This window comes from Ahaetulla prasina, chromosome 3 (genome assembly GCF_028640845.1).
Source record: "Ahaetulla prasina isolate Xishuangbanna chromosome 3, ASM2864084v1, whole genome shotgun sequence".
Classification (NCBI taxonomy): domain Eukaryota; kingdom Metazoa; phylum Chordata; class Lepidosauria; order Squamata; family Colubridae; genus Ahaetulla; species Ahaetulla prasina.
This window is the reverse complement of record NC_080541.1, coordinates 159,643,541-159,670,698: the sequence shown is the minus strand read 5'-3', so window position 1 is coordinate 159,670,698 and position 27,158 is coordinate 159,643,541. Positions and strand designations below refer to the sequence as shown.

The 27,158-nt window shown below is 37.3% G+C and overlaps 1 protein-coding gene across 1 annotated transcript in view; it reads right to left on the bottom strand.

Annotated features, from left to right (window-relative positions):
- NEGR1 (neuronal growth regulator 1) overlaps positions 1–27,158 on the bottom strand; it is a 602,993-nt gene that overhangs the window by 276,129 nt on the left and 299,706 nt on the right. The window contains exon 2 of the mRNA XM_058177707.1: positions 3,695–3,927. Coding sequence (XP_058033690.1) covers positions 3,695–3,927 — 233 coding nt within the window. The remainder of the gene's footprint in view (positions 1–3,694; positions 3,928–27,158) is intronic.

Genomic DNA, 27,158 nt, shown 5'->3' with positions numbered 1-27,158 from the left:
GTTTAAGCATATGCAAAATATTGTGGGAAAATATTCCAGAAATACAGTAAATTGCAAAAAAGTATTAAAAAACACAACTGAATACCTTGAAAAATGCTTTTAGAACTGCATATATTATATATTAGGATAAATTCTTCCAGTATACTTTTTAAAAAAATCATTGGTTATATTTAAATATTGGTTCATATGACAGCAGTCAAACAATAACTACACTACTGCTAAAACAAAAGACCTGGCATTTATTAGAACCATTCTTTGTTCCATATTTCCATCATATTGCAATATTAATAAAGCAATGATTTCAGTCACTAACTATATCCTTAACCTAGGGACCTTAAGTAAGAGCTCCAAGGATTTTTGTCAGTGTTTATGAAACAAACATGCCAATAAACAGTTGTATATTCAGTGATGATAAACACTGTTCTTTTATAATATACAGTACTAGTGCACGAAACAGTAGCAAGCTAAGAAGGATTAGCCCTGCCATCTGAAGTATAAAAAAGAAATAATCTTAGTATAAAAACCTTTTGTTGAAAATCTGGAAAGTCATAGTGAGTAAAGTGGACGATATCAGATGAAATGAACCAATGATCCGATTTAGGATACAGCGTCAAATATATTACTGATACTTATCCTTGTAAGCCCCCAGATTTTATTACAAAATAAATGCCTCTAAATAAACAAAGTGATCTTTCTTCATTCATTCATTCATTCATTCATTCATCTTTTTATCTTTTATAAAACAAACAAACACACACACGCTCGCGTAAGGTATTTCTAATCTGATTTTCTTTGTTTGTACTTTATTGGGGCTTAAATACAGAAATCTGTAGTGACAGCATAAAAGGACATTTTAGGAAAAAGATAGGCAGCAATCAGATGTCCAAGTCAGTTTGGCACTGCAACTCATGAGATCAAAGGCTTCTTTCATCTGATTGCTAATTCCTAAACCACCTGTCCCTTAGAATAGTTAATCAGGCATGTCTAATCTCTGAGAAGGTTATTGATACAAAATGGTGCTTTGTTATATAAAATGTACAGCAGCTTCAATGGTGATAAGTGTGATAAATGTTTTGGGCCTTTCTAACTATTCAGTTTCATTGTACCTGGAGACCCGCCACACAAATTATCAAGTTCAAATGTGCACCTGAACTTGTGTTGCCAGGACAAGGATGAAAGAGTTTTCTGAAAAACTGTGTATTTGACAGCATGCTTTTGTGTTTTTGTTTTACTTTTGCAAATTTCCAGGGAACACTGTTTTCAGTGGCATTTATGCTCTTTTCTTTGACCCTGTTTGCAATAATAATATCTATCCTCTTGAACTTTATTAATACTTGCAGGAAATGACTTGAATGCTTATTTGTTTCCATATAAAGATACAGGAAGAACTTTGATTACCAAAATAAATGCTCTTCTGAGCTACCTACATCAACTTGCTATTTTCCCTACAAGACCGTAATTGTTGTTATTTTCTAGTTTTCGAAAGAAAAACATATTCATTTCCACTGAATCTTATCTGCAGTATTTTCAGAATGCCATATCCATTTTTCAGAGAATGTTTTTTTCCAGCAAAGGTACACTATTTTGACACAATTTTCTTTTGTGTATTGCCATCAGTAAAAGCATGGGATACTCTTCTTGCTTTTTGGCTCAAATTGATGGAATCACATGCCAGACATTTTTAATACTTGGAACATTGCCTGGTCCAAAGCATCTTTTTCTTAGGGTTTGGGGCAGCATTCAACAAATTTGGTACCTTTCAAACATATGGACTTCATTTCCCAGAATTCTGAGCATGCCCATTAAGGCTGAAAAATTCTGTGAACCAAAATGCATGCATTCAGGATGTGTCTTAGCTAAAATAAATTTCAGAATAATAACTTTTTTTTCATCCTCCAATATATTCTTAGTGTGGGCTGTATGAATTTCTTTTTAATGGTTTATCAAGAACTGACAGAATTTCATTCTGGGAGTGGAAAAATCAGGCTTATGCAGAGGTGATCCTACCAGGAGTCACTATTTGAGAAGAGACATTATAAAACAGAGATGAGTTAACGTGCCTGGAAGAACAGCTTCACCAGACCCAAAACAGGATCCAACTAAGCTAAGCATAGATCAAGAGAAAATATGACCTGTTTCATATGGTAAATTTGACTAAATTTGGTTATGCTTAGCATGCTGACTGAATGAAGTGACATTGCCCAAATTTGGCCAAGGTAGAAAATTTAACAAAATATCAGCTCTTTTCTTAACTTGGAATGGCTTTCATGTCAGCTACTCTATAGCACTCTCATTTTGGGGGGTTATTTTTTTTAAAAAAAGTAATGCTAGCTGCTTGCAATTCATTGATGGCTGGAATCTGGCTGGGGAAAAGAGGGACCAACAAACCACTTTAGGAACAGTTTATGTGATAGTCTGTGTTGCAGTTCATGAATAAATACTTAATCCACTGTATTGTTAAGCATATTACTGCTACATGTGAAACATAGCCAATACACAAGTCCCTCTGAATATACAGGACATCCTTTTTCTTTATCTTTAGACATATGATGTATATGTTTACTACAAACATCCTGAAAAGGATTCTATGCTTTGGTTAAATATGAAGCCAGAGTCATATATCAATTATGGTGGAAAATATTAGATCTATTAGGTATTTGAAGTATTGGTTAATCAAAAGAGTGGTGTGGCAAATCTAATGCATGGAGACCGTGAAAAAAAATACACTTTTCTTACTTAAGTAATGTTTCTGTATGAAACTAGGAAATATCGCAGTAGTCAAAAGAAAACTTCAGCAAATAATCTAATTTACTACATACATCTCTAATGGAGAAAAATGGGATGGCAATGTTGGCTCTAAGGGAGAGACAACAAACTGAAAATAATTTATATTTTTACTTTGTACCTCCACTAAAATAAGGAGATGCTACACTGAACTGAGAAATTCACTCTACTTTTGCATTCTTTTGATGAAATAAGAGGTTCATAAGGTAGACAAGGGAGGAGTTCTCAACACTGCAAGTTAAGGTAGGTGCATAAGAAAAAGATGAAACATCAGGTTGTTTTAGAGTGGATGCTGAACTGAACAGCAAGAAAGAATAGGGTTCATTTAATCCAAATTCATAATTTGGAAATCATTATGGATATAAATTATTTTAACTTGTAACTAAAATGTTGAATAAGGTCTGCAATAAGCTTGGCTCAAAATAATTCAATTGAGAAAAACTATTAGACTAGAAGGGGATACTTATCTTCAATTCTTTTTCTGGTGCTAGTTTCATAATGGTATCTAGCTGTAGCAAACTAATAGGAGTATGTAAAAGGAAACATTTTAACAAACTGATGCATATTTCGTGCAGGGAATAACAAGCAAAATCTTTTTCTTAATGGGAGTTCTGATTAAAATTCTAACTTTTAAAATTAGAATACATGACATCTCTTAATTTTAACAAATACCACACATCTTTCTGCAAGCACAAAATCAATCCTCCCATCTCTTTTTCACAAAACATTCATACTCCCACACATTTTGATATGTGTTTGTAAGTGACTACAATTATGCCAACTGTATTTTAAATTCATGGCATCAAAAAAGAAGAAGCTATAAATGAGTTAATTATCCCTTAGAATCAGATGCCAAATCTATTCTGTCTATAAAAATTAATTAAAATTTAGAAAATGGAATCACTTATACCTTTTACAGTTAAGTACACCTGCATGGTTCTGGGCGTGTGCTGGGTCTGCACTGAACAAGTATATAGACCATCATCTGACACATCCACATTCTGTATCTGGAGACTGTATTCCCTTTTATTTGCTGTTGCAATTGAAACTCGAGGATCTACTGACCACTTGTCTCCTCCTGCAAAAATAATACTTGATCGATTCAGCCAGGCACCTTTTGAAGCTCCATCTTCCAAGTAACATCTGTAAATTAAAAAAAAAAAGGATGCTATTAATAGAATGATCTTAGTTGTCTAGAAAAGATTTTTTTTAATGTTACCCATGACTTACATAATTATGAAATGATACTTTTCTAATAGAAAGAATGGCTACATTAACATTTGCCACTAATATATGATTTATGAATATTTTGGGGAATTTTGCGACTTACTTCTTAGAATAAATATCCCAAGGACTTTGAAATAAATTACAAAAAATCTCTAGTAACAACATTTCATAGTGCATCCTTGTTTTTTAGTGACAGAGGAATGCAGATATTTGAAATTCTGATGATTTTATGTATTAGGCTTGTGCAAGTCATTTGATGAATATTAAGATCTGAATTGACTATTATTTTGTTCTTCTGAAAAAGACCCCAAAGAAATACAAGCAACTAATCAGCCATGAACCAAGACTTCAAAAGAGCTTGTCACATTTTCCAAATATATTTTCTTGACTATTCTCAAAATATTAGAATAACCAGTTTTCTTATCTGATCCACTATTTATTACTCACATTTGTTATATTAATATGTGCTAATAGCATATTTTTTTTTAAAAAAGAAGTTTAAAATTGGCAAGATAGATTTACCAATATTTCAATGGTAGTGATTTTAGTAATTTCTATAGCAAATGATAACATTTTTGTATATTACTTATTTCATCTAAAATGCCATTTGAATAATTAGAATACTGCAATACAAAATTCAATACAATACGGACATTCTATTCATATTAATGGAGCCAATACATCGTAGGAAGGAAAAATACTTCAGTCAGTGTGTCAGACTGCTGCCTCTCTACGCTTTTGAAAATGTTCCATCACAGATTGAAGAGTGGTTCTTTTAAATGAGCACAGTACATCTCACAAATGAAATACACATCCATTGGAAAAGGTTTGACAGAATATTTACAGTCCCTCAGGGGTTGGAACACCATGCTGAAAATTGCTACAAAATCCCAAGCTGATTTCAACAGGGTAAGTCACTGCCAACAGTACGAAACTAATCAGTTCAAAAATAAGGAACAAGATATTTCACAGAATCTAATTTACAGCCACTTTCATTCTCATGCTGAAACAAAAGCACAAAGAGTTTTCATAGATTTGTATTAAGAATGACCAGATCTTCATATTTATTTAAAGATATACGGCCGGATTTCTAAAATTTTAAAGTAACTGCATAGTATTGTGCATATATGATTACAGCATGACTGTTATTCAAAAGTTATGAGGCACGTCATTGTCTTTTGAGAAACCTATTCATATATTTAAAATTAAGGATGTTTCTCTGAGCAAATTAAAAGGAATTTCTTGTTGGGAAACACCCAGCCAGACAGGAAAGAGAACTCAAATAAAAGATTAGCCTGGCATCATTATGCAGCCACAGGAGATTATGGACTAACCCTCCCTAAGCTCCACAGAACATTATCTATCTGTACTCAAGAGAAAGCAAGCAGTCTGGGGATATTCCTGTGTTACTGGCAGAATACAATAAATAGGTACCATATTATTCGGAGCATAAGACGGACCTTTTCCCCCCAAAAAAGAGGGTGAAAATTTGGGTGCATCTTATATTCCGAATGTAGCCCAAATGTAGCTCTGTTTCAGCCTCTGAAACACAGGTTTCAGAGGCTGAAAAAAGCATCAGAAATGAAGCTTAAGAAAAGAAGCCCCCAAACAGAGCTTCAGGAAAAAAAGCCCCCAAACAGAGCTTCAGAGGCTTTTTTTCTGAAGCTCTGTTTCGGAGGCTTTCAGAGACAGGAAAAAAAGTTTTTTTCTGAAATGGAGTTTCAGAAGTTTCAGAGGCAAGAAAAAAAAAGCAAAAAAATTAAAAATAAAATCAAGCTACAGAGTCACAACCAAGGAACCTATTGCTAAAATTCACCTCTGGGAACAGCTGATTGAGGGTATTCCAGGAGTCCAATCCACCCACCAATCAGCTTTTTACTTATTTTCCTCCCCAAAAATTAAGGTGCATCTTATATTCTGAAAAATATGGTAGCTTGAACTCTACATGCATAAATCTGGTTGTCTACACCTGACATTTCTAGCATGTTGTAGAAATATATAAAATGGCTTAATGCAAAATACCTATTCTGAATCTACTTAGAAGGAAGACCCAATAAATTGAATTATCTGCTTCTATCTTGAAAGGCTCCCTCTGGTACCAGCCATTCTGGCTTCACCAAATAATTCAAATGAGTGTGTCATTGATGTCCCTGCTCAAGTCCTGCTGTGATGTCTCATGAAAAGGGGTTCCTGGGAGGGACAGGTAAAGTACCCTGGGATATGTTCCTTGCAGGACATGAACTGTCCACCAATGGCTATACTGAGCAGCATCAATAAGGGAGGATTATGAACAATCATCTCAGTGACAATGGCAAAAGCATCATTTGATACATTGAGGGAGATGGCAATGGTAAACTACTCCTGTATTGTACCCTGTTTCCCCAAAAATAAAACATCCCCTGATAATAAGCTTAATCGGGCTTTTGAGCGCATGCACTAAAATAAGCCTCCCCCCGAAAATAAGCCCTCCCCAAAAATATTTAAACGCAGAGCTGGAAATCAGGTTAGATGGCAAGAGAAGCCCCATCTTGTTCCACACGCCCCAAAATAATAAGACCTCCCTGAAAATAAGGCCAAGCACTTATTTTGAAGTTCAAAAAAATATAAGACAGGGTCTTATTTTCAGGGAAACACGGTACCAAATTAATTAGATGAGCAGACAAGATAAAATGACTGATGATATAGCCCTGAGTGATAGAATCTTCAGGCTGAATAGTCCACAACATGCTTCTGAGGAACAGCTGACAATATTTCAGAGTATTAATGGTGTATATCAGGGGTATCAAACTTGTGGTTTTACGTTGTCGTCATGTGACGTATCACAACTTCTTCCCCCTTTGCTAAACTGGGGTGGACGTGGTCAGCATGTGATGCATCTGGCCTGTGTGCTGCAAATTTGACACCCCAGGTGTATATGATGTGACTAGATTAAAACCCTTTGGGATGTCTAGTTCCCGATGTTGCCATGCAGGAAAAGGAAATTCAAAACTGTAGAGAAAGAAGTACAGTGGGAACATGGGATGTAGGAAGGATTAGTATGGAAGAAGCTCAACATAGACAGAAGATCTATGGTTTACTACAGTGATTCCCAAAGTGTGAGCCGCGGCTCCCCAGGGAGCCGCGCTATCATCATGGGGGCGCCGCGGAATATCTGCGCCCGCTGGGTCTGGCGCTGATGCGCCATTTCTGGGGCGTCTGGTGCGCATGCGCAGTTGCAGGTCGGATTTCCGGGGGAGCCGCGGGCGAAAAAGATTGGGAACCTCTGGTTTACTATTAAGGACACCAAAACCAAAGAAGAAATAGCATTGCTTTCAAAATTGGGAAGGATATAACTAAGACATTATTTAGGTACGGTGCAGTTAAGGATCAAATAATATCCATTAGATTTCACAGACTACCCTAATTATTATTATATTAGCCAAGCTCATGCTCCAACCACTGATGCAGAAAAAGAAAAGTTTGACAATTTAATAGTCAAATTCAATCTAAAATCAACAGAACATGCACACAAGATGTGTTGTTGGTGATTAGAGACAGGAACGCCAAAGTTGGAAACACTAAAGAGGAAAATGTAGTTGGACTATATGGCCTAGGAAACAGAAATGACATAGGGAAAGAATGTATACATTTCTGCCAGATTTCTTATTGCTTTTACAGGTCCTCACTTAATGATCCTAATTGGGACTGGCAAGTCTATTCCGAAATGAAGTGGTCACTAAGTGAGAAATCATATGACTATGATTGTACTTTTCAGCTGGAAAGATACAATACTATTCAGTTTCACACTTTTGGCTTTTGTTTGTCTTTTCTCCTCCTTTGGAATGCCTGAGTGCCTGTTTATTGTCTTGTACATATCAAAAGAAATGGAACTGCGCTGGCAGCTCTGGAACATGGGCACACTATGCAAACAGCTTATTCCCCTGAAAAATTTTCCTCTCCAATCTCTTTGATCTGTGGGAGAAGTGTGAGAGGAAAAAAAAAAAAAGCAAGCAGGCAAGAGGAAATTGTAGGCAATGTCTTGTTTCTTGACTCTTTTCAACCGCCTGTGCAATTGCATTGTTTTTGATATGCAGAAGAGCAAACATCTTACTCTTTTGCAATCCTTTGCTCTGCAATCTCTCTACTCTGCAAGAGAGGAGAGAAGAACATAGGTCAGACATAGAACAATGCATGCCAATAGTAATAGCAATCATGTCCCCGAGGGTTGGTGTGAAGATCTTAAATAGGCCAGTTATCTTTTCAACACTGTAATAATTGTCATACTATCTGTAGCGTTTTCCAAATCAAAGCAACCCTTATATACATGGAGAACACCAGGCAGAATACACTGAAATCAAGCTGCTATATCCATGTTGGTGAACCTTTGACGTGCCTGTGTGCCGGCCTGCATTCCAGAAGTGGCATGCAAAACCATCCCATGAGGTATGCATGGCCCCGCTGGCCTTCACACGCACGGGAATGCCGATACCCAGAAGAGCGGCGGTCCATCGCACATGCATGAGCCAGCACCTGGACACCCAGATACCGGCATGGAAGCATGTTCGATGAACTGCTGGCCATCATGCATGCAAGCAACGTCAACCTGGAAGGCCAGGTGCTGACCTGCGCATGTGTGGCGGAACACCGCTCTTCCGGGTTCCGCCACTCCCACGCACGTGACAGCGAACTGACCGGCATGCATATGATCACAGGAATGCTGAATTAGAGCCAGCGAGGATGCACATTTTTCACGGGATGGTTTTGTGTGCCGCTTCCAGCATGCATGCCATAGGTTCACCGACACTGTGCTATATCATTGGTAACAGGATATGGAAGTGCTCAGTTACAACAATAAAGATGTTGCCAAGGAATGACTGTGGAACAGACCACAAACAGTTCATGTGTAAGAGTTTCCACAATATGTTTTTGACCACATTCCCACCATTTTCAAGAACACAAGAAATGTCTTTGAACTCTTGAACTTAAGTGATAGGAAGCCAGAAAAGCTCTAGAATGAAATCAAAGAAATTGTTACGATAAGTGTGAAAAGAGAGTGCCAAACACCAGTAAAAAGAAAAAAGCCAGCATAATAAAAACCTGAAGACAAGAACAAAAGCCAAGGGCAAGAAAGACAAGAATATCACAAAGGAACTTAATAAAGATTTTCAGAGAGCAGTTGGCAGAGACAAGAAGTATTATTACAATGACATCTGTAAAACATCAAACATGGAAAGAGACATAGAAAAACAAGAATATATTCCAAAAACTCTCTGAACTCAGAAAGAGGTCCTAACTTTGAATTAACGTGCCAAAGGACACAATGAATAGAAAGTAACTGGTTCAAAGATTGAACAAAGATGGAACAAAATGGAAAGAGAGCCCTGAACAAAGATGAAAAAAGAGCACTGAAATTCTACACAGTATATATGTGAACACCCAAGATACCTTAGAATGTATTCCCTCATTAAAAGAACCTCTAGGATCAAAACAGAAAGCTAGATAATCACCTTTGTCATTACTAAGCTAGATGGTTATAGGAATTGATGAAGTATCTATCTACAGTAATATTGCTAGCAACGTAGGGAGAATCTGTTAAATTTGCCAGCAAAACTGAGAAATTATGCCAGCAAAACTGAGAAAGATAGTATCTAACAGACTGGAAGAGTTTGTTACATATCAAACTCAAAGAAATGAGATTTAACAGAGTACATAATAGCTTTAATTTCACATGATAGCAAAATAATGTAAAAGTAGTATATAGAAAAGAATCAGAGCAACACGTGCACAAATACACATATACATCAATACTGATGAGTGATGAAGAAATGTTAAGAAAACTGTGAGGAGACATCAAAGGAAAGGGGTAAGTAATTATTTACTAAATTCCTTTTGGAGTATTTTTTCTTAAAGTCTAAACATATCTGCTTAGATATGGCAAAATCCTGATGATTTGTCAGACGTTGCAAATATTAGCAAATATTAAAACAATATCATTCTTCTCACTATTATTCTTTACTTTTTAAAAATCTATAAAGTTTTCTTGAAAAATATTCTATCACAATATTGTTACAAAACATTTTTATTTATGTTAATGATGTTATTTTTATGTGCTTTAATAAATATTTAATAATAATATTAATAAATAAATATTCTAGGAACAAATCAATTTAAATGTTTAATATGGTAAATATCAATAAAAAATAACCCATACAAACAAAGGTTCTTTTGGAGTCTTCCATTATTTTTAATCAGAAGCAAAATGTTCAAGAAACAGAAGATCCATAGGCTGAGCTATAATAACAGCAATATACACTATATACCAGTGGTAGTCAACCTGGATCAACCGCCCACTAGTGGGTGTTCCAGCTTTCATGGTGGGCAGTAGGGGTTTTGTCCGATACTGAAGCACTTCTCTTTTTTTTAATTTAATTGACTTTAAAAAAAATTTTTATAGCATTATTTAAAAACATTTTCATTAGGTTTTCATAAAATTCCCCGTGACAATTTAAATTTCTGAAAATATACTATTTGTATCGCCCACGTATAAGTTTAGTTCACGTTACCTAAGTAAAACTAATGGTGCTATAGTGCGACCGCAAACAAAAGAGCCTTGTCCCAGAATAGCTCGCACATCTCCCCCCACACCACTCAGCTGTAACAGACAAGCAAAGCTGGTAGCTGGTGCGCCCCCAAACCCAATCCACGCTGCGCGAGAGGCATGCGCAGACGATGGTACATGGCGCATTACTGTGGAATTGGTGGGCAGTTAGAAAATTTTACTACTAACAGAGATACAAAAATGGGCAGTAGGTATAAAAAAATTGACTACCCCTGCTATATACCATGATGGCAAACCCTTGGCACATGTCCCAGAGGTGGCACGCAGTGCTCTCTCTGATGGCATGCAAGCCGTAGCCCCAGTTCTCTGCTTTGCATGCGCGTGTGCCTCCTGCCAGCAAGCTGGTCTTTGAATCTCTGCCGCGCATGTGCGGGGGGCATGTGGCATGCGGGGGGCATTTGCACATGCACAGTGTGCATGTGGGGGGTGCACACGCATGTGCGGTGGGGCAGGGTGCATGCGGGGACGCACATGAGCATGTGTGGGGAGCAAGGTGCATGTGTGTGGGCCTCATGCGCAGGGGGCCCTTGACCATGTGGGGGCATGCACACATGCATGGGGGTGGGGGTGAGCATGTGGAGCGGCGTGCGTGCATTGCATTTGGATGGTTCGGGCATGCACACGTGCTTTAGCACTCAGTCCAGTAAAGGTTAGCCATCACTGCTATATACTGTACATACAGTATTATATAATATCTAACTATAATACAGCAGCGGCAGCAGCAACGAAGCTGATACTAGTAACAAGAGTACAAATTTTGTTTAGACTGTTTTCTTGGTCCAAGATATTTTCTTACACACAGATACTCATAGTTGGTATTTGAATGTTACTTTTTTAATGTCATTCTTGAATACATTTAAATATATTTACTTATTTATTTATTATTTTATTTATTTATTATTATTTATGTAGCCGCCCATCTTTCAGCCAACTCTAGAATTAAAAGATATATATAATCATTTTCAAAACTATAAAACACAACTGATTGAAACATAAAAATAACAATATCTTGGTGCCAGTCCACATAAATGTGCCAATGTTCTCCCAATTCTTTGGGGAAAAATGCTAACAGGAGTATACTAATGGTATTATGACTGTGTCTAATCATTATGTCCTTCCATTACCAAAGCTCACTGAGATTTTCTGAGATTTTTTGAGAGCCAACATGGTAATACTGATTACGGTATTCTAGTTCACCTTCAGCCAGCTCAAGGTATGAGTCTGAGCCAATCACAATTTGAGCCCGATTTACATAATCAAAATTGTTGTTTTGGATAAATTATATATGCTGCCTTGAGCTCTGGTACAAAAATTACAAAGCTGCAATATGGTTTGTAGTCTGGTTATACTATCAATTGGAAAGTCTAATTTATTGCCTTTAGCATCTATAGACTACTGCAAGAAGTATGGATTTACTTTTTGTACAAACACTATAAAATACTTAGGTTTATGTTTTCCATGAGCTGTATCACAATATGTTGAATTGATTATGTCTAACTTTATAGCTGTGATTTCAGTATGTATAGCGCTAAAATAGCTAAAATGTCCATTAAATTTCTGGAGTAAATTTTATGCAATAAAAATCAATATCACATTGAGACTAGATTTTAAGAAGGAATGCCTTTCAGATAAATAAATAAATTTATAAGAAAATGTCTATGGTAGGCCAAAACATCTCATATTTAGTTATTAATAGGTTACATATTTTGGTTCAGAATTACACAAGAAATTTACATAGAATAATTTAAAATTTGAAAATAGTTGAGAATTTGGTCTACTGAAATATCCAGACCGAAGAAAGGCTAAATATCTTAAATTATTTAATAATTGTTGTTTTTTTAAAAAAATATTGTGTTTTGAGTATGACTTACTATAGCATCTACTGAGTAATAATATAGTTGAAATATGTTACTGACAAAACAGCATAGGCCAGATGTTTAATTACCTCAGAAATAACTGTTGTGCTTGAAGTGAAACCAACAACTCAATTTTGTATCAAATTAAAACACAGAATGAAGATTAATAGTAGTTATATACTAATATAATTACATTATAGTCTTCAGAAGAATCAGAAAATATTATTGCATGTCTATTGAATCCTTTTTTTTTTTTAAAGAATAGACATCAAATATTTTTTGAGATGAAAGATGTGATTCAAACTTGTGCTGCATAGTTGAATATGTAACTATAATGTAAAATTATATTCCTAAATTATGGAATTTGTCATTTTATGAAGACCTTTATCACTAGTGAGTCTGAGATTCAGCAACAATTCTCATATAAATTGTAAGAAATTTCTAACACTTCCTGGTTCTATGGAATAGATTCAGGATATAAGTCTGTTGTCTATGTTTAAAGGATTTATACTTTATTTTTCAAAGTATAAGACACACCGGAGTATAAGACACACTGTCATTTTTGGGGAGGAAAATAGGAAAAAAAATTCTGCCTACCAGGTATTCATCTGGCTAGCGTCATTAGTTTGGTCAGTTTCAGCACATTAGTTCACTGGTTTTGAGCACATGTCTGTGCACTCACTACACTCATACACACCTGGTTGGGGATAAAAACCAGTTTCTAAAGCACAGCTGATCATCAAAGAGAGAAGCAATGAGAAAAGCAGGTGAAGTGCGGAAGACCACTTCACTTGTTAGGGCTGAAAAATAGCTTCTAAAGCAGAGCTGATCATAGGAAGGAGCAACAATGAGAAAAGCAGGCAAAGTGCGGAAGATTGCTTCACTTGCTAGCGCCTTGTTAGGGCTGAAAAAAAACTTCAAAAAAAGCTACATTCGAAGAATAAGACACACCCAACTTTTCAGCCCCTTTTTGGGAGGGGGGGCGGAAATGTGTCTAATATTCTGAAAAATACTGTAATATAAAAATGAGAAGATGAAGCAATGTTCCTCTATGGCCTTTGTTTAATGACAACCTTAAGAACTGAATTAGTTTCATATTGATATTGAATGGATATTATATGACTCTTTTTTTTGTTTTCTTATTATGTTTTCTTTTATTTTTGTTGCTTACAAGCAACAATGGGACTAGAATTTCCACTGAAATTCAGTCTGGTCATAAGACAGATAATCACGTGACCATACCCCATTTTATGATCAATTTTATATGATCATTAAAGAAATCACTGTGGTTGTTAAGTGAATCATATGATCCATTAAGTGAATCTGGCTTCCTCAATTGACTTTTTTTGTAAGAAGCTGGCTGGGAAGGTACAAATCGCAATCACATGACTACAAGACACTGCAAGTAACCATTGTAAATGCAAGTTGTTTGCAAAGCAGCTGAATTGTTGGTGCAACATTCATCACATAGCAGCAAATTGAAGTACAACAATTCGTTGCTTAGGAACGACAATTGGGACTGGTAACTCCTCTAAGTGCTACGGCACTAAGAAAGACATCATCTGACCACAATTAATGATTTTACTCTGTCTTCACTATTAACTCAGACGGTTGCAAGCCCGTTGTGAAGCCCCCAAATTGTGATTGTGTGACCATGGGACACTGTGACAGTCATAAATGTATTCTAGTATCAAAGCAACCAATAGCAATCAGGTGACTATGGGATGCTGGAACAGTTGTAAATATTTATTTATTTTATTTATTTATTTATTTTGTCACAATAGTATATGTAGGTATCATACAAAAAAGATTATATAGTATATAAACACATATATGAGTAAATATAAGGAGGTATAAGCATATATATATATAGGAAGAAGAAAAGAAAAACAATAGGGCAGGAACGGTAGGCATGTTTGTGCGCTTATGCACGCCCCTTATGGTCCTCTTAGGATTGGGGTGAGGTCAATAGTAGAAAGTTTTTGGATAAAGCTTTTAGGATTATGGGAAGAGACCACAGAGTCAGGTAAAGTATTCCAAGCACTTTATTACAGAAGTCATATTTTCTGCAATCTAGATTAAAGCGGTTGACATTAAGTTTAAATCTATTAGTTGCTCTAGTATTATTGCAAATAAAGCTGAAGTAGTCTTTAACAGGAAGGACATTACAATAGATGATTCTGTGAGTTAAGCTTAGGTCTTGTCGAAGGCGACGGAGTTCCAAGTTTTCTAAGCCTAGGATTTCAAGTTATATGAATATAATATATGAATATAATATATAAATATGAAGTTGGGTTGCAAAGCTCTTGTTTTAACACCACTGTAATTTCAAACAGTTGTTAAATGAGGCAGGCGGTAAACAAGCTCTACCTGTATTAACTTACAAATGAAACCTGAATGGTATTTTAGATTTATAATATAAATGTAGATTTATATTAATACTTACTATACATGCAAACCCTGAGATTTCTTCCCTTCTTTCCATTCCTATAAAAACACATTAATCAATGTGATGCATTACCTTTTAAGATCTTAATGCCTACGATTATAATGAAATAACATATCCTCTTGAATGTATAAATCTTGTGAAAACTACATTCAAATTGAGTTAGCCATGTATTTTTACAGTTTTCTCTATAGTGTAATGGACAGTTCTGAAAGCTTTTTGTTCACAGCCTTTTAAAGACTATAAAATAATCATATGCCATTTTCAAAGTTACAGAATTTTCTATCTGCTCCTCATATAAAAACTCAACTCTTTGGACATCAAGGGCTTAATGCTGAAATGGATGAGATATAATACAGTTGTAAAAGAGATGCATCGGTGTTATAGCAAGCCGTTTTATTTTTGCAGCGTCTGCCCCATCAGACCTTTAGAATAACTGACAAATATACAAATATTGCTGTTTATTTGGAAGACTCTGCACATCTTTGAAATGAACAGCCTCGCAATGGAAGAGGACCCTTGTCAAGATAAAGTCATATATTAATAAATAAACGTAGTTGAGTTAAAGAAGTTAATTAAAGCTGATTAGTAAAGTTATGATAAAATTAGTGGTTAACATTTTATATATTGTATTACCCTAATGTTAAGATTTGAAACTTGGAGGTTTAGCCTAATTTGTATAGTGAATTGGGAGTTGGACAGAACAGAACTAAATCCAGTTGATGTGACTTTGCATGTATTCTCATAAGTTATGCATAAAAGAGCCATGTGGGTGCATTGATATGAGTACAATATGCCAGAAAGGAAAACATGTCCTCTTTTACAGTGTATCATATTCCGAATTCCTGTGTGGTACTACTCACAACAACAGAAGGGTTTCTAGCTGCTTAAAGCAACAAGGCAAAGATGTGTTAAAATATGACTGCCAGATCATCATGAAGGTTGTAATCTAGCCATCATTCAAAGAGATGTGCAATCCAGAAGAAAAGTACAATGTTTTACACTGATATAGGAAATTGGATATCAGCCTTTATTTCATACCAAAATTAGGCCCACATGAGGTTTTTTTAAGAATCAGACTTCCTAGGGAGGTCAGGAAAAAGATAGCATAAGAACTACTGAAGTTCTACTTTGTATTAAAATGTATAGTAACAGAATGTTGAAAACCTGACACAGATCTCTCCTCTCTTTATAGAAAAGACAATCAAAGCAGGGCGATCTTTCGTTTCTTTCCCTCCTGCCTTCCTTCGAGGGCTAAGATGGTATTTACCTATTGAATCTAAGCAAGGTCTGTACTACACTAAGCACACCTCATCTAGTCTGATTGTGGCAAAACACTTTTTATACAAATGTGTTTCCTGGTTTTGCAGTATCTCAAAACTTTGAGAAAATTCATAAGCAGCATCCAGCCATATCCATGAAGAATATTTAAGATGACTGTTTCATCCATAACCCATTTCAATAAGGAAAACATTATCATGGATGAAGGAAAGACTTGAATATTCTCATGCTTTTATTACCCAAGTGGGTAATATCATCAGCACTGATAATGTTACCTAATTGGCTAATAAAATCAAGAAAACAACCAAGCTCACCAAAGACCCCACTTTGTTATAGCAATAACATCCCTGTATTTGTTCTTAAAGTTATTTTTAAGCTTTAAATTATATGATGTTTTACAAAATATTCCAAAAGGTGCTCAGACTTATACAAGGGACAAATACAACATGTATACTGGTGCCCCGTTTGAAGGAATTAACATAATTCTGTTAATGTCAACATATTTGATCACAATGAAGGATGTTATTATGGAAAACAATCTTGAACCATTATCTTCAGCTCCCTGGTCTGCTAACAAGGTAATTTCAAAGTATGATCTTTTTTGTCTTCTGATACGAATCTATATGCCTATGGATATGTGTAGAAAGCACATTATGCCTCACTGAAATGTAGTTTATCCTCATCTTGGGAATGAATCATCCGAAGTATTGCATTTGAATATTAGTTGCAATTAATTAAAAAAGGAGAAAGATCTCTACTTATACAATTATTTTATTACATTTAAGTAAAAAATTACAAGATACGTTCTTTAATGAGACTTTATTAGGAACTTCATCTTTTTTCCCCCCTTCAGTTATTTCTACTATTCAGCTGCTTGCTGGTCATCGTAAGATTATACTTAATGCAATTTATTAATAAAAATCTCTATGAAACACCAATTATTCCTTATGAATAAAGAATGATTGTACAGAAAAATTAATTAAACTTAGTGCCACACTTATTAGACAGAAATGACATTAATGCTGATTTTTCATGACTCTTGAAAAACTTGTTAGAAATGATTTTCTGCTTAGGAAAAGACTACTATATCAAAGCAGTGGAAAGAACTAGCATTCGTTTTCATTATTATTTATTTAGTATTAATAATATATTAATATTAAATAAATATAAATAATAATAATTTAGTATTATAGTATTCTGAAGTTTATGAGATTTGAATGAGAAGTAATGTACCCTGTGTTGTAAGTCACCAACAAATGGCAGTATTGATGTAACCTAACTCTGAAGTGTTCATCACCATCTGCTTCAGTAGGTGGGAAATTGTTCTGAGAAAAGGTTGTATTGCTGTGCCTGTGTGAGAGAGAAAGGAATACCTGCAGAGTCTTCTCATCAGTGAACTTTAAGCACTGTGACAAGTTTGAATGTTATACTGCTGAAGGAATCTCTCCAAATTGAAATTCTATATGATGATGACTGTGATGACACAAGTATTGTGTATTATGGGCCCCAAAATTCAAACTGCTAGTGGATGTTATTTATTTATTTAAAAAATTTATATAGCCTGCCATCTTATATCAAATTCTGGGCAACTTCCAATCAAATATATATATGAAGATTGACAGCAACCAACACACTTCACACAAGAAAGATTGATGAAATTATTAATGACAATGGGTGAAAGGAAATTACTGTCAAGCTTGGCATTTTACAATAACGTATGGAACACGTAATTGATCTTCTTCAGACCATGAAGTTTTGTGCAAGATGGGTTCCAAACACACTGACTGCAGAGATGAAAGCCTCAATTTGCAGCAAGTGTTATCACACCACATAAATGAAGAGGAGTAACTTCTTCAACATGTGATACATTTGACAGCTGATTAAATATCATGGTCTAGAAATGGAGTGTCCCTCCATGGGACATCATTACAAAGTTTGATCTGTGGAAAGAGAAATCAACACTTAGCCTTTGGCACAAAAACTCATGGATATAGGTTTTTGCAGTATAGATGGAGTTATTCACATGATTTCTTTGAACTTGGAATAAATATCAAGTTGGGGTGCTACACTGTAACACTGCAAACTTTGAAACAACAAATGGGAAGAGTTCGTAAGGAAAGAAGGCAGGGGTGAAATGTAAAATTTGTTGGATGGGGTAATGTGACTGGGTGGGCGCGCCCAACTTTTTTTTTAACTTTTAAAAGCATTTTTTTACAACCTCTTCGGCCGAAGAGATTGTAAAAAAATGCTTTTAAAAGTCTGTGATGATCAGGCAACTTAGCTGGGATCACCAGAGGAAAAAAAGCTTTTAAAGGGTTCTGACGATCCCAGCTGAGTTGCCTGATCACCAGAACATTTTGAAAGCATTTTTTCTATAACCTCTTCGGCTAAAGAATTTGTAGAAAACTTGTAGAAAAAGGGTTCTGACGATCCCAGCTGAGCCACGCAATCATCAGAGGCTTTTATTTTTTACTTTTAAAAGCATTTTTTCAGCCGAAGAAAAAATTCTTTTAAAAATAAAAAAAAAAAACCAAAAAACCTCTGATAGTCACACGGGGTGGGGGCGGGAATGTATTTTTGTTACCAGTTTTCTGAACCACCCACTGCCATCGCTACTGGATTGGGCGATCCGGTCTGAACCGGGAGCATTTCACCCCTGCAAGAAGGACATTTTGCTAAAATATAGCAAGGCTAGGCATCATTCCTCATGAGCCATCCAAGAGAAAAATGAGATGCTGGATCTCCTATCTTACCCACCCACCCCCATCATATAGTCCAGGCTTGATACATGTGGACTTTTACTTTACCCCAGGGGTCTGCAAACTTGTCTCTTTTAAGTCTTGTGGACTTCAACTCCCAGAGTTCCTCAGCCAGCAAAGCAAATCTGAACTCTGGGAGCTGAAGTCCACAAGTCTTAAAAGAGACAAGTTTGCAGACCCCTGCTTTAGCCCAAATTGAAAGAATGTGTTGTAGCAATCAATTTACCTCAAATGAAGAGGTGGAAAGAATCTTGTCGAAACAACAAAACACAAGTTCTGTTGTGATGGCTTTTAAAAAAAATCTATTGCCAGAAAGGTCTCTTGAATGATGATGTTTATGTTTTGAGATAAACAAAAAAAAGGTAACAAAACAGTTCATTTCAAAATTATTTCCTTAATTCATTGAGTAAAGTATCCCTATTTACCGTATATACTCGAGTATAAGCCGACCCGAATATAAGCCGAGGCACCTAATTTTACCACAAAAAACTGGGAAAAACTATTGACTCGAGTATAAGCCGAGGGTGGGAAATGAGGCAGCTACTGGTCAATGTAAAAAATAAAGATAGAGCCAAGTAAAATAACATGAATATTTATTTGAACGAAAAACAATAAAAGTGCAAAAGGGGGAAGGAGGATTCCCAGCTCTAAACAAAGGGAAATCCCGGAATGCCAGCGCGAAAGGCGGTGCTCGCGTTCCTCCTCCCTTGCTCAAAAGCCCCAACATGATATTGGAATTGGATGCCATTATATACCTGCTGAGGGGATAATTTGAATAACTTGAAAGATATAAAAGCTCTAAACATATTTGTTTAAAAATCTAAAATCTATACTTAAAATAAATGAATATAAAGTAATAAAGTTCTTTAAAGTTGTAATTCACTTTGCTGCTGAAAAAGAAAGGAAGCTTAACACCTTAAATGGTATTTATTAACTGAAATATCATCAAATCAAATATATAATGAGGTATATTATAATGACCTTTGTTTTCAGAAAGAAGCATGATGGAAGTTTTTCAATAAAGGGGGAAATATAGAAAAACTTAGTGTCATGCTCATATATCATCTTTACAGATGTTGTTAACACTATACTATGGCAGCATATGATGGTACAATGTTTCAATCAATTTCAGGATGAAAACTCATCAATGAGGAGGAGGAGTATAATTTATTAACCTTGTATGATATCAGTTTCTCAAGGACTCTAGAAGGACCCGAGGAAGAAATCTCTGCCCCTCCCACTTTCCTTTCCAACCCAGCCTTCCAAGGGGACCCGAGGAAGAAATCTCTGCCCCTCCCACTTTCCCTTTCCAACCCAGCCTTCAAGGGGACCTTGAGGAGAAATCTCTGCCCCTCCCACTTTCCCTTTCCAAGGCAGCCTTCCAAGAGGACCTCTCGAAAAGAGCGAAAGCTTTCTCCTGGTCGCTTTACCACCACCATACCCTCCACGCCGCCATCCTAGGCTGGGTTAGAAACAAGGAGGGGAAGTTCAAGGACCACATCGATGGCACGAGCTCAGATTGCCGGCTGGGGATGATGGGCGCTGCAGTGCGATCTCGGGAGAGACTAGGGGGGAAGAAAGAATGACTGTTTCCCCACACCCTAGGATTGGGGAAAACATTGACCCCCCCCCCTTAGTTGCGGGAGAAGGGTTGCGCTTCAAAGCGGTCGCCTCCATCCATCAATCCATCCTTCCTTCCTTCCTTCCATCCATCCATCCATCCTTTTTTTTCCCAGCGAGCGTGCGTGTGTGACATGCAGGGAAGACGCCTCACGGGGCATGTGAACTGGGTATGTCTAGTTTAGGGGTGACATGATAGGAACATTCCAATATCTCAGGGGCTGCCACAAAGAAGGGGGAATCAAACTATTCTCCAAAGCACCTGAGGGCAGGACAAGAAGCATGGGTGGAAACTAATCAAGGAGAGAAGCAACCTAGAACTAAGGAGAAATTTCCTGACAGTTAGAACAATTAACCAGTGGAACAACTTGCCTCCAGAAGTTGTGAATGCTCTAACACTGGAAGTTTTTAAGAAGATATTGGATAAGCATTTGAAGTGGTATAAGGTTTCCTGCGTAAGCAGGGGTTAGACTAGAAGACCTCCAAGGTCCCTTCCAACTCTATTATTCTGTTTTTTTGTTCTGTTTTCTTTCTAATCTATCTATCTATCTATCTATCTATCTATCTATCTATCTATCTATCTATCTATCTATCTATCTATCTATCTATCTAATTAGCTAGCTAGCTAGCTATCATTATCTCGCTTCAAAAGACAAAACCTAAACACGAAGTTGTAGCTGAATAGCCCTACATAATTTAGCTTTTTCCAAGCTGGTGATTTCCAAAGGCTTTGAAATCGACTTTCCTCATCCTCTGCCAGGATAAGCTGATGTGCTCAGAAGGCTGGGAATGGTGGCATTTCCTACATTTCTTGTGGGCAGAAGGTGGACCCCTATGTTTCCTTGAAAACACCTCCCAATATTTATTAGAGTGACTTCTCTCCCAGAAGAAAGGTGCGAGCGCTGTTTAACAATCCGTCAGCTAAATCCTATCGAGTCAAAGGGCCAGTCAATGGGGCTAGGATGAATTCTGGGTCACCAGGGACCCTTTTTGTGCCGTTCCCCAACCAGGGCGGGCCAAGCAGCCGCTCTTTAGCGGCTCTGGAATGGATGTTGAGGTAACCCAAGAGGCAGCCTCTTTTCAACTCCCCGCCTTTTTTAAACGTCCTGCCGGGCGGCGACAGGGACGCGGACACCAAAAGCGGCGCCCCGTTCTTCTCCGCTCTTTTATTTTATTTTAGTATTCAATCGGCAGCAGAGGCTCGAGCCTTCTGGGGCGCCGGGAAAAGGAGCCGAGGAGCTGCAGCAACGTTGCAAGAGAGCAGAAAAGAGTGGGTGGGGGGAGAGAAGCAAAAAAGAAGAAGAAGCAGCAAGCTTTCCAGCCGACTTCGGTGTGGCGCGAGAATCCGATCCACCGCCTCCTTCCCCCGGCCGACAGGGCTGAACTGCCGCGCTGCACCACCACTTCCCAAAACAGATTTCCAGACTTGGAAGCAGCCCGCCACGAAAGGAGGAGGAGGAGGAGGAGGAGGAAGCGAAGGCGAGCGCCGGCTGCTCCTGCTGCTGTTTCGCGCTCTCCGCCCCCTTCCAGCGCCTTGACGCAGAGCGAGAGAGAGTAGAGAAAGGAACCGCGCCGTCCGACCGGCTGTGTGTGTGTTTGTGGTGGGGGTCTCGTCCCAGCCACCCACCCACTCGCTCCCTTTCCCTCTTCGGAGCGTGGGCTGGTCTTAGAAGCCGCGCTGTCCCGGCGGGGCCGCCTCCTCCTCTTCCTCCACGCCGCTCCTCTTGCACGCCTCAACCCCCATCCCCACCCTCTCCAGCGTGAAGGTCACCTCCTCCTCTTCCAGGCGGCGGCGGCGGCTCCAAGCGGAGCGCCACAGCCGGCAGCTCCGCTTCCTCCCACCTTCCTCCTTGCTAAAGGCCAAAGTCGGCTCCCCGCCCGCGCGGGACCCGAGCCAAGCCGGTCCCAGTCCAGCCGAGCGGTGAAAGCGACATGCGGCGCGCTCCGCTTTCACCGTTCGGCTGGACTGGGACTGGCTTGGCTCGGTCCGCAGTAACTCCCCGCCAGGCTGTGCCACGAAGAAACCATTTAAAAGCCCAACTTCTGAAGCACGGAGGAGAAGAAAGCCCTGGCGGGCTTTTAAATGGTTTCTTCGCGGCACAGCCTGGCGGAGTTATTGCGATCGAAGTTGGGTCCCAGTCCAGCCGAACGGTGAAAGCGGAGCGGCGCTCGGCATGTCGCTTTCACCGTTCGGCTGGACTGGGACCGGCTTGGCTCAGGTCCGCGCGGCGAACTGCTCAGCCTTGGGCAAATCCCGCCGGACGATCTCGCCGCCTCTTTGGCGTCTCCTGTGCGAGGTTCCCGAAGTACATCGAGACGTAGACTCGAGTATAAGCCGAGGGGGCGCTTTTCAGCACAAAAAATGTGCTGAAAAACTCGGCTTATACTCGAGTATATACGGTAAATTAATTATGAAGATAAGCATGCAACTCTTTTAGAAATGAAACCAACCCCATCAGACAACAGGACTTACCGTTTGAGTGTTCCAGTTCTATCTTCTCATTTTCCCTCAATGCTAGTGAGTTGTTTTTCTGTTATCACCTTTTACTGCAAAATGGCATAATTGATTTCTGTCTAAAAGAATGTTGATGGATTACAGAGCCAGCAACAGTCACACCTGTCATCCTTACTTCTCTAAGGGCCTCTAGGGAAAACAAGATAAGGAAGGATGGAGAAAGTATAAAATTGTATGGAATGAAGTTAATGAGGAACTAGTCGTATCTAAGCTAGTGAAAACCTTTATGTGTCTGTAGATCAGATGTCTGCCAAAGCCATCAAGAGAATGGGTAGATATCTGCTACTCAAAAAAATGGGAGGAAAAGGCCTAGAATTTACACCAGGCATGGACACTAGGCTGGGAAAATGCAATGGAATAATATTCTGGATATATAGTTTCATTATTGTATAAGATAAAGAGATAAAATTTTCTGCCAAATAAAGTTACAGAATTTACTATCTGGAGAGGTTTAATATTTGAAAAACCAATATTTACAATTAATTATAACGTGAAGCTTGACAGCTAGATTTGCTAATTCTTATACCAACCAATATAGGAATAGAGCCTTCAAATAGAGACAAAGAATTAAATTATGGCTACAGACTCTTTTACAGTCCTGCTATTCAGCCAAATTGCCAATGCCTTCCTCTAGTACCAGAGTAAAGTGACAGTGCAAATGGACCAGTTAATCCAGATAGTTAACCAACAAGTAAGATAGAATCTACTATAACTGTTCACCTTAGTAGCAGTTCCAATGCAAGATCATGTCATTGTTGGAAGAACTATGGTAACCACAGATCCATGCCATTAAATATCCTGCTCCTCACTTTACAAACATGATAAAAACACAATATACTGCTTTCCTTACTCAGTGTGAACTGTACTCTTCCATCAGATTTGATGATTTCTTCAACAAATTGTATTTATAATTAGCCTAGTGACTTTGGGAATTGGATAGTGGAGAAGCTCCCCTTTAAATTCAGAAGAAACTTGGCTTGGAAATGGCACTGATTTTGTGAAAGCTGAATTTGAGAATACAGCAAAGAACCTAGCCATTCTATAATCTGACATCTTGACCATTTAGAACAACCACACATTCCTTCTTTATCAGAAAAAAAGGCTAGTTAAGTCCCCTACTGTATCAATAGGTGGTTAGCAAAAGGCTGAAGAAAAGGTTGACTGTGCAAATGTCAAGTTAAATGCTAATATCTATATATAAGTATCTATATTACATATGGACTGCAATATTTATATCTTTAAGGAAGAAACTGCACACACATGAAAACACACACATACACAATATGTATGTATGTATGTATGTATGTATGTATGTATGTATGTATATATGTATGTATGTATGTTATATTCTTCCTTAAAGGGATAAATATTGCAGTTCTATCAAAGCACCAGAGCATATTTACAATGACCTACTTTCTTCTCTTTTTATGATTTTCATTGATTTCTTTTCATTACAATAGTAAAAGCCAATCCTAACTAGAGAAAGAAAGGGTAATATAAAGAATAAACAATGCAAAGAAAGTTAGGAGGGTTAGTTGGGGGAATGAGAAGCATATAACTGGGAAGAGTGGGTAAGCCTCAGCTAACAACAACAAACCTGAAAGGAAAACACAATGCCTTCAGTTATGCAGGATCAGAAGGAAGAATGTTGGTGTTAACATATTGTAGAAGGGCCTGTTATCTTGCCTTTGTACTAACTAGGTGAACAAACATTTCTTGCTACATTTTTTAAGTTTTCATTTCTTGTACACCTTGTCTATTTCTGAATCCATGTCTCCGCTCTCCCCTTCTAAATGCTTTTTAAGACCTTAGTAACCCTCACCTTCTGTTTATCTATCTTCTATTTATCTATCTATCCTTGCCAGGTTTTTCTGCAACTATTCTCAAGCTCAAGCAAAATTCTTTTTCTTAAATCCAGAAATTCACATTGTCTGAATCTTTTTTCATCATTTGGTTTAATGTTTTCTGCCTCATTTGTTTGTGTTGCAGATTCTTTAAGCTTTTTTATTCATCTTTTCAAATCTTTCTTCCATTTCTCTCTTCAAAATGTAATCCATATCTCTCAACAGATAAAGTATCCATTTTATTTTGTGTTTGTTTAATCTTCTCACTCATCTGCAATATAGATTCTTCAAATTCTTTATTCCTTTTTTCTTCCATATGTTCATCCCTCCCCCTCAATCCTTCCTTCTAACAAAGCCTGATTCGGTCATATTTTTCCTAAAGTCCTTGAACATTCTTGAAATATCTCTGGTGCAATTCCTTTTTTTTTTTTTTTGTCATTTGCCCTGTCAAAGATCCTGTCTTTCCTGCTGCAAATTTTACTGCTTTCCTAGTAGCAGCCACTTCTTTTATTTGATTTATAATCCAGAAAGGAGAAGTAAAATGAAAGAGAGGCTTCTCCCTATCCTTTCTCTGTACCCTTAATTCTTTGATACCATTCAACAGTCTATATTTCTACAGTCAGATGATCATTTGCAACTTTCCTTCTGTTTGACAAAACTAACCAATTATTTTCTTTGGCAAAACTAAACAATCCAGCTTCACCAAATGTTCATAGTATTTATTTAATTATTTCAAAATTACTTTAAAGTAATAATTCCAAATGGAACTATCCTCTTAAATATTTTAAACATTTAAATTCAGATTCTTAAAAAGCACTTTACAGTTAATTAATTTCAAGTCCTTATATTTCTTTATATGCTTTTGGCTTTAATCTTTAGTCCTGGTTGAAGGATCACTCACCAGGTAATATGGTTGCCATGCTACTTAGAAGACTTCTGTAGCTTTTAAATTTTTATATTCTAAATGTGCCTTAGAAAGTAGATATTTGGGCAAACTCAGTGCCTTTGAACAAACTCTGCTAAGGTTGTGAGCATAATATTTTTTCTATGGCTTCTGGTGCTCTTATTCATGAGTCACTGCAGAGCTCTGCAAATCTTCTCATGAGCAGATGCCCCCAGAATACATGTAGGCAATATCCTGGTCACTAGTCTCTGTCTGAGTTTTTTCTCCACTGTTTAGAGATACAATGTTCATTTTACCCCATCTGGAAGTTCAATCTAGCCTGATTTAACAATGAACTCATTTCATTAATAATATGCATAGTTGCCAAACATTTATAGATATTGTGAAATAATTAGCTCTAATACATCTGAATCATTTCCATTCAGAGCAGATTGTTTGACAACAAAAGGAAAAAATATTTAAAAAATTATATCATTTGATTTTTTTTAAGCTGACAAAATTGTGAAGTACCCAAATTTCAGCTTTAAGTTTGATCATGGGGTTTTTGATTCCTCAGAAATGTGCACTGATTAGCCAGCTTAGACTACCCTTTGTGAAGAATTTATCAAGTTTTACATATTGTCAGTAGTTTCATGTAAATAATATTAGTTACAGAAACCATGCTACCCTAGGAGTTTAAGAGCTGCTGATAAGGCATTAACCAGAATCATACGAGTTTTCTGTATGTATTGTTCATGTATTCAACCATATTTTAAATATATTCAAATATGTTATGATGACACTTGGGCTAGTGGTTAAAGCTGTAGCCTAGCAACCAGGAGACTATGAACTGTAGTCCCACTTTAGGCATGAAAGCCAGCTATGTGTCTTTCGGCTAATCGCTCTCTCTCAACCCAACTCACCTCACAGGGTTGATGTTGTGGGGGAAATAGGAGGAGAAAGAAGTAATGTGTGTGTTTACTGTTTTGAGTTATTTAAAAAAAAAACCCACAAAAGCTGAAAATAAATAAATAAAATTAAGAAGAGTTCCATTGGTTAGATGCCTTATAGTTCTTTCTGAGTCTCCATAAAATCAGTTCCTGGCAAGAAGTATTTGTCCTTTCCTTGGCAGCCTGCTGGATGAGAACTTGGCAGAATTATAGAAAATGAATGAGTACTGCCAATTTCTGGCTTCAGCCTTCCTCCTCTCATTGGTTCTGCTCCCAAACTGATTATGTCTTCAGATTCCCCATGTCTACTCCATTTTGATCAACACATAGAATAATTTTCAGTTTAGAACTTAATTGGCTATGTTTATTTTCAGTTCTTATAATGTTTAGAAAGC